Genomic DNA, 8,125 nt, shown 5'->3' on the forward strand with positions numbered 1-8,125 from the left:
TTTGTTCATCATATTTCTTTTCCTAATTACATGAAGAGGTGTTCCCCGCAGTGTTAGTAAATCATAATTAATAATTAGTTAAAAAAATGATTACATTTATTTTTTTTAAGAAAAGAAACAATGAATAGCATATTGAAAGAAGTATAATTTTAACATATTAAAATACAATTATATATAAAGTATTATAAAATAATATAAAAAGTATAAAAAGAAAAAATAATTAAAGTATTTTTTGTAAATTCAATTTAAAAATATGATAAATATGTTTGTTTTGTACCTTTTCATCTAATATAATCATTTCTAAGTAAAGAGGCTCATCTTCATTCGCGAACTTTGATAAACCTATTGTCTGTTTGTTTGGTGATATTGTCCAAAGAATGATGTTCCATTGAGCATCATTAATATAAGGATAGGATTCAATATCTTTGTAGGTTACAAATTTGGTTAAGTACTATTAATTTCTAATCATTGTCATTGGTAATTTTTCACTCTAATTTGTATATATTTCTATTACTTGTAGATTTTTTTGTATATATATATATTGCTGATTTGGAAATAATAGTTGATTTGACAAAAATTGAGTGGCCGATTCTAAAGTTTTGTGAAATAAGCAATATTGCTGCTGACATGACATTAATAGGAAGAGAAAAATATCTTAAAAGTAATGTGGATAAACTTATCTTTTTTAGTTTTATTTATTAAGAATATATAGATTTGTGCAATATTAGATTCTTTATAGTAAATAAAAAATTTAAATTAGATCCTTAATAATTACTTTTGTTCAAAAAAATACAAAATATTTTTAGAATATTTATTTTTATATTTTATATAGAATGAATTTTGAAATATTTTAAAAGAGAACATTTTAGGTTTATTATTTTTTTTTCTGAAAACTAACTATCAATAAGAATCATTTTAAAAATTTTATTTAGTATTAGAACATAATTATAAAATTTAAAATAATAAGTATAAAAATTTGGTGGAAGTGAGACAAATAACAAGATTATGATATTCTTAAATGAAAAGAATAAAAGATAGATTCTCCTGGTATATCTATCTAAAGTAAAATTACTTAAAACACCTCTATATTTAGGTCTACTTACATCATTATCATTAGTATAATATAGACTTAAAAGAAACTTCCAATTAATAGTTAATGGATTTAACTGATTTGTATTCTGAGAATATATATTAAAGTTACTAATAATAAAAATTTTAAATCTTTTTAATAAAATTTCTAACGCCTAAAATTTAGTATTCAGTATTCACAGACAATACACTACAATTTAAAGATATAGTAAAGAATTAAACAATTAAAATGTAAATCGCATCAAAAGTAAGAACTATAAAATATGTAATATGCACACAATGGACTTGTATATATATATATATATATGAGTCGAAGAATATAACATCTAAACAGACTATGAACACAGCAAAGTGTGTGATGCTACAAGATAAGTTACTGCTTTTTCTTGAGGACGAAGTTCTCCTCAGGTTGCTTTTCCCAAAAATAATTTGCAGCCTCTATCCATCGCGGATGAACCAAAAACCTCTTCTCTTTCACTGCCCACCGGGCCTTCTCAGTTCCGGCATCAGTAGCAACCACGTGTGTCACGGAGGGGTCAAGTTCCGTTAAACAAATGGCTCCCAACTGCTCAGCCATCTTCCGGAGTGATGGTAATGCTCCATGGAAGATACGGCTGAAAACAATCACGCATCCGCTCAAGACTTCCCTTCGAAGGGATTTCAAAACCTGGGGAAAATGAATTGATTGTAAAAACTAAACTAATTGACTAAAGTTTTACATTAGAATTACAAATTTGCAATGAAAAAGGATATATGACCATCATAACTACCTGCCTTACATCTCGTTCAGCAATATCTTCAAGTTCCTGCAAAAGATTCACCACCACACAATTTTAGCTTTATATTAGAGATATCAAACTATTTTTTTTTTTTTTCAGATTGACAAAGTGAAAAATGACATACATAAAAGAATTTGTAATGAATTTGTTTAAGAACTTGAAGGATTTTAGCAAGTGCTCCTTCAGCTTCATCTTCGTCACTCTTCAATTCAGCTAAAGATTTGCAATTGAAACCAAACTGCCGGCAACTTGAACCAAAAAAGTGGTATCTTTCCATCAGAATCAGATTATCTTTATGCTTCACCCATGCCTACATCATTAGCACCGACATTAAAATGGAAAGATCTTAGCACACATATGTCAAAGAAGCACTTGAATTAAGTAATTCAGCATTACTTGACAAGTGTCGATGCACTTACGTGTTCTGTATCATCAAGAATCACAACAGCACTTTCTTGCCCCAACACAATATCAAGACCCTTCTGATGCTTTTGAGTGCCATCATCTCGAGAAATCACCTTTGCATTGAAGTATTCTCCTTGAGGATCAAGCAGCTTAGCCATCTCTAATGCATAGGGTCGATCACCCATGGTGTATATGTACATCTCAAACATTTCACTTGCTTCTCTTAGAAATGTGCGGACAAAAGGCCTCAACTTGGTCATCATATGCATTTTGTCCAATTTGAAAAGGCTACTCTTGGAAACACCTAGTTGAGTTATTACATATAAGTTCAGAAATGCAACATAAATGAAGAGCCATGAAAACCCACGAGGCCAAGCACATAGCGTCAAATAAAGTAATCAACTAATAGTTGTTAGAAAATACACACATCATAAAATGAAGACTGCATGTGAGTCTAGATGACCCAAATTTAACAAAATACAAGAAATCAAGTTAGCAACATGCCAAACTATTCAACAATTTAAGAAATGCCAGTTTTAGGACATGACTTTAGTTTTATAGTGACACGCTATTCCAAAGATGATTATATATGCACCATAGTCCTTGCAATTGCAAAATAACAAGACATCTTTGTGTTTATCAACATAGTGACACACTAAACATGAAGAAATCATTCATATGTCCAGAAATTACCAAACAAAATCCAAAAAGTATATCATGCCAGCATAACAATATTTGACAAACAGATATTCTGATCAGAACACAGCAGAACTATAGCATGCATCTAGCATTCACATTGAACATCAGGGTCTTTGATATAAAAAATACATATCAACAGCAAAGCACATCGAATGACAGATACCTCCAACAGAATCTGCCTGGGGAATTAAATGCAACTCTTCAGAGTTTAAATGAGCAAGATGAGTGGAATTTAACAGAGTGTGATCTAAATCGAGGATCAAATAGAGCTTTCTACGACTACGCAGATTATTCGCATCTGTACTGCGCAGTCTAGATATCTCCTGATCATGAAGTCTCAGTCCCTGCAAATACAGAAAATTTCCATCACTAAGTTTTTGTGAACCAACTCAACCACATGGCTGATAAAAACCATGAAAAGGAATATAGGATTTCAGATATCCTAAGACTACGAAATGTATGTGCAGTTCAAAATCCACTAACTTAATAAATGTAAATACCTATAAATCATAAAGAAGGAATTAACATGGAGCCTCAACAATCTAACTTGGACCTGATTCATTGTTTGTAAACTTATTGAATACACTAGCATATTATGTTTTATTTATATTAGGGACAATTATTTCAAATACACTAGCCAAATTTGTAAATCTACAAACTATTGTGCATCATTCCTTCTGAGATGTGCATACCTTGTGTATGTAGCCAAATGTCACACCAGATTCACCATCCAACTTTTTCCCACAACGTATACACATGTCTCCAAATGAACCAGGATGTGTACACACATCTTCTACAGATTCTTCTGCAATAACAAAAAAAAAAAAAAAGCAAAAGCTACAGCACTTCCAAGAAAAGATAGTGACTAAACATTTAAAATTACCTAAATTCTGTTTCACACTTCCTTCTGAAGTAGACTCCTCAGTTTCCTCGTCACTTTCAAACTTGCGCCTTTTTATTCTGCTTTAAAATTCATTGATTAAAGATATTTACTTGAACATCAGAGTATTTAGCCCTCTAATGAATCATGACCTGATATATGAATATGTCTTACGGAACATATACCTAATCCACAGCAATTAATTTGTGAAATTAACATATAAATTGTAACAGCTATAATAATGATTACCTGACACTTTCCAGCTCATCTTGATTTTCAACTTCTTTATCGGATGACGCATCTGGCAAACTTGCAGCTAATGCTTCATCAAGATAGGCAATGAAGTCATCACTACTGGATGAATGTATCGGAGAGTCTGGTGCACCACTCATCTGCATCCAATAAACCAAATTACAAAGTAAAACCCATAAACAAAGAGATTCCACGAAACAGAACCAAATGGCAAAATATAACAGGACATCACACAGCAGCTAGATTCATAGAAAGCCAAGTGTAAACACAGATAATCTTCAAAGGCAACAAAGACCTACCATAAGATATAACAGTTCAACCACTCACGTATCTCTGCCTATTAGGACAAGGAATTTCATGACATGTATTGCAAATCATTCACCCAAGTGAAGTGGGGTAAAAAAAACAACAGTCTCGAATAAAAGTTTAAAATAAAATGCAAACCAACCCACCAAGCAACCACATTTCTATAATGCCAATCTGAAGATAATTATGCCCAAAAATACAAAATAACAGTGATACGATAGCATGAAGTACATGAAATATGAATGAATAACAATCCATAAACTATATCCAATGAGTAATTTAAGGTTCTGAAAACCGAACTGGTCATCGAACTGCTCTAGTTACTGGTTCACTGGTTCATAGGTTCAACCGGTTCGACCGTAGTTGAACCGAAAAACCGTTTTATAATAAAATAATCATTAGAACATTTCTTAATATCTCCACCTATCTTCGCCAAATGCTTTTTCATTCTATTAATTCCCCCACCCCCAAAAGTACTCAGACAAATTCCCCCATCCCCAAAAGTACTCAGACAAAATAAGCATTGGTAATGCGGTTTTTCATTTATATTTTGTAAAGCAACATATCTCCAAGCAAGATCAGTTTTTCCTTGAACATTAGAAGTATGTGATTGACTTTCGTTAGATCCGGGAGGAAGAGAAGGTTCATTCGAAGCCGAGTTATTCTCAGCATTATTATTCCTAGGTTCTTGGTTGATACTCTCATCCATACCTAAACATTACCAGCAATCCAAAATGATTTTTTCCAATTACAATTTACAATATCACAACCCACTCCAACCCAATAATCTCAAGTTCACAACAAACAACAAAATTCAGTTCTGTAAAAGAAAAATCAGCTCAGTAAACAATTATTAAACAAAGTTCACAGTTCAGTTCACAGAGCTTCACAGACTTCACTCTTCACAGTTCAGTATCACTAATTATCAGTATATCAGAATTCAGACTGGCTTCATAGATTCAAACAATTATTCAATCATACTCATTAGGGAGACAGAGACACGCAACAGTTATTCAATCAAACAATCATTGTAACAAGGGACAGAGACAAGAAGCAGAGTGACCAAGACGCCTTCAGTTCACAGTTCAAAAATTACCTGGAAGCTCGAAGACGCCTTCAACAGAGCATGCAAGAGGGAGACAGAGACACCGAGTGACCAAGACAAGGAGCAGTGGTGGAGCACCTTCGAACCGAGTGACCAACAGAGCTAGGGACGGCGGCGGCGTGGCTGCACGACGGAGGCTTCGACGTTCCCACGGTGGTGGCTGCGCGATGGAAGGGGAGGAAGCTTGCAAAGTCTAAGCATTATTTTCAGAACCAGTTTTCAGAACATTATTTTCAAAGTCTAAGCATCTAAATTAATTAAGTAAAGAAGGCAGGAGAAATTTAATAAAAGAAAAAATCCGAAAATTTACCTCATGGAAATCACTACTAGGGGAATGAGTAAAATTTATCAGCTCGCCATGGGAAGTGGGCTCGGAGTGATGCAAAAGGGTGAGGAGTTGGCTAGGTTCCACGCAATCAATTTCAAAGTCTGAGCATCTAAAAAATTTCGACATCATTACAGCAGCAACAATCAACAATCAACAAAACCACCTCGTATTCATAATCAGCAAAACCAATTCATAAACTAATTCAACACTCAGCAAAATCATTCATAATCAGCAAACCCATTCATAAACCAATTCAACAATAAAATTAACAACGACGACTTTTTGACCATTTCAGCATTCCAAGTTGAACCTCTGCCATATTCTAATCAGATTCATAAATCAAACAACAATAAAATTAACAGAAATAACATCAATGAATCAACTATTGATGGGTGTGGCATCAGTAGCATCATTGTTTAGAGACACACCTGAACCGAATTAGGGATTTAATCGGCAACCATAATAGGTCTTTCTCCACCGATTCGAGGGGGAGAACCCTAGCTTCAGCCTCAGCGGCAGGAAGTACAGCTGCAGGAAGAGAGGCAAGACGCGAGCACTGGAGCACAGCAGGCGTTGGGTGCAGTGATGGCGGACGAGCAGAATAGGAGGCAGAGGGAGCAAGACCGCTGGCGATGAGCACGCTAGGGACGACGAGTCGGAGGAGAATTTTAATCCGTCCCGCCTCGCTTAATGAGGCGATTTTGAATTTTTTTTTTTTTTTTTTTCATAGCAGATTGATGGATTAAGTTTGTCCATTTTTTATTTTTTATTAATAAATTATTAAATATTAAATAATATATAATTTTTTAATTATTTTAATAAATTTATAATTTTTTAAAATATAAAAAAATTATAATTTTTAAATTCACAATTATTAAAGTCTTTATAATTTTAAATATATAATAAATATAAGGTTTAATTACTTTGTTGGTCTCTATAGTTTCGCAAAATTTTCAATTAGGTCCTTATATTTTTTTTCCTTTTAATTGGGTCCCTGCACCAAATGAAGGGAAAGTCTAGGGGCCAGCAACTTTGTTAAATTCTGGCCAGCATGTAACCAGCAAAAAAAAGTGAGCCATTGGATGAAATCTTACACCAATCTCATACCATTAAAACCATCTTGATGGCTATTTGATGGCTACAAAGCACAAAAATTGTTGGCCCCTAGCATTCCTTATTTTCAATTAGGTCCCTCTTTATAATAATTGACTTAATTATATAGGGACTTAACTAAAAAAAAATTGATACAGGAATTCAAATAAAAGAAAAAAAATGCAAGGACTCAATTGAAAAAAAATTGGTACAGGGACCCAATTAAAAAGAAAAAAAGTATAAGGACCTAATTGAAAATTTTGCGAAACTATAGGGACCAATAGAGTAATTAAACCTAAATATAATCATCAACCTAATTTTTTGAAACAAAATAATAAAACTAACATTATAAAAAGTAAAACATTATCCAAAACATATAATTAAACATCTTTAAGTCTCTAATCAATTAAACATAGAATATAATCTAAATTATAACTTAAAATATCTTCAATTATCATCTTTAATTACAAAAAATGTTGTCCCGTCCCGCCGAAACCCGAAAAAGCCTGTCGATTTTTGTCAGGTTTTTTTCTTATTCGCTCCCTTGATATATTCAGACTTATCTCATGGTCAATTTACCAGTTTTTCGATCCAACCGACGGATCGGTCCGATTCTAACAACTACAATATTTATGTATTTCTTGTCAGGAAAGACACAGAAACACTAATAAGAGACAACTTATTTTTTATTTTTTCTTTCATTATTCTCATCAATTTTTCATAATTATATTTTTATCGCTATATTTTTCTTCTCAAATTTTTTGTATGAAAAAAAAGAGCAAATTAAAATTTTATAATTTGTTTAAGTTTATCACCAAACAAAATACAAAAATGAGTTAATAGTTAAATTCGTCCCTAAAAGATCACCTATTTTTCAAATTAGTCATCAAATAATTTTTTTAGTCATATTAGTTTTTGAAAGATAAAAACGTAAGTCAAATTGATCATTTCGTTAGTTAGATGATGACGTGTTACATTAAGTGCCACGTGACATGATGACATGTTAGGTTAATGCTACGCGTCACAAGATGATTGGTTGATGTGTCAAGTCAGTGACACCTAGCACATCATGTGTCACTTGACATGTAAAAAAGTTATTTATACTCAATTATAGTTCTTAAAAATTCAAATGTAAGTCATTTTCATTCCTAAAATTTTAAAAAATTAATCAAATTAATTCTTATATAATT

General features: G+C 32.4%; 1 protein-coding gene across 7 annotated transcripts; it reads right to left on the minus strand.

Moving 5' to 3' along the window:
- Positions 1-1,361: 1,361 nt before the first annotated feature.
- On the minus strand, positions 1,362-6,599 carry LOC107614036 (RNA polymerase II C-terminal domain phosphatase-like 4). 7 transcript variants are annotated; one of them, XM_016316245.3, is made up of 11 exons: positions 6,272-6,599; positions 5,826-5,952; positions 5,507-5,708; positions 4,102-4,244; positions 3,856-3,932; positions 3,665-3,777; positions 3,136-3,316; positions 2,288-2,577; positions 1,993-2,178; positions 1,860-1,895; positions 1,362-1,756 (listed from the first exon to the last, which is right to left on the minus strand). In XM_016316245.3, the coding sequence occupies exons 4-11, from the start codon at positions 4,242-4,244 to the stop codon at positions 1,463-1,465; spliced, it is 1,320 nt and encodes a 439-aa protein (XP_016171731.1). In that variant the 5' UTR covers positions 5,507-5,708; positions 5,826-5,952; positions 6,272-6,599; the 3' UTR covers positions 1,362-1,462. The 7 variants fall into 7 exon arrangements, with proteins under 7 accessions (XP_016171731.1, XP_088353160.1, XP_016171729.1 ...); XM_088497034.1 differs by having other exon boundaries at positions 5,826-5,944; positions 6,272-6,574; XM_016316243.3 differs by having other exon boundaries at positions 3,856-3,935; positions 6,272-6,574.
- Between the last annotated feature and the right edge of the window lie 1,526 nt (positions 6,600-8,125).

This window comes from Arachis ipaensis, chromosome B8 (genome assembly GCF_059453495.1).
Source record: "Arachis ipaensis isolate K30076 ecotype BB chromosome B8, ASM5945349v1, whole genome shotgun sequence".
NCBI lineage: Eukaryota > Viridiplantae > Streptophyta > Magnoliopsida > Fabales > Fabaceae > Arachis > Arachis ipaensis.

Bases quoted from the DNA above. Each gene is read 5' to 3' on its own strand.
- LOC107614036 (XM_088497032.1), bottom strand. From the start codon at position 4,244: ATGAGTGGTGCACCAGACTCTCCGATACATTCATCCAGTAGTGATGAC. The intron at 2,179-2,287 runs GTAAGTGCATCG...CTAATGATGTAG, and splicing joins TTCTTGATGATACAGAACAC to GCATGGGTGAAGCATAAAGA. The intron at 1,757-1,859 runs GTAGTTATGATG...CATTTTCCCCAG, and splicing joins CTGAACGAGATGTAAGGCAG to GTTTTGAAATCCCTTCGAAG.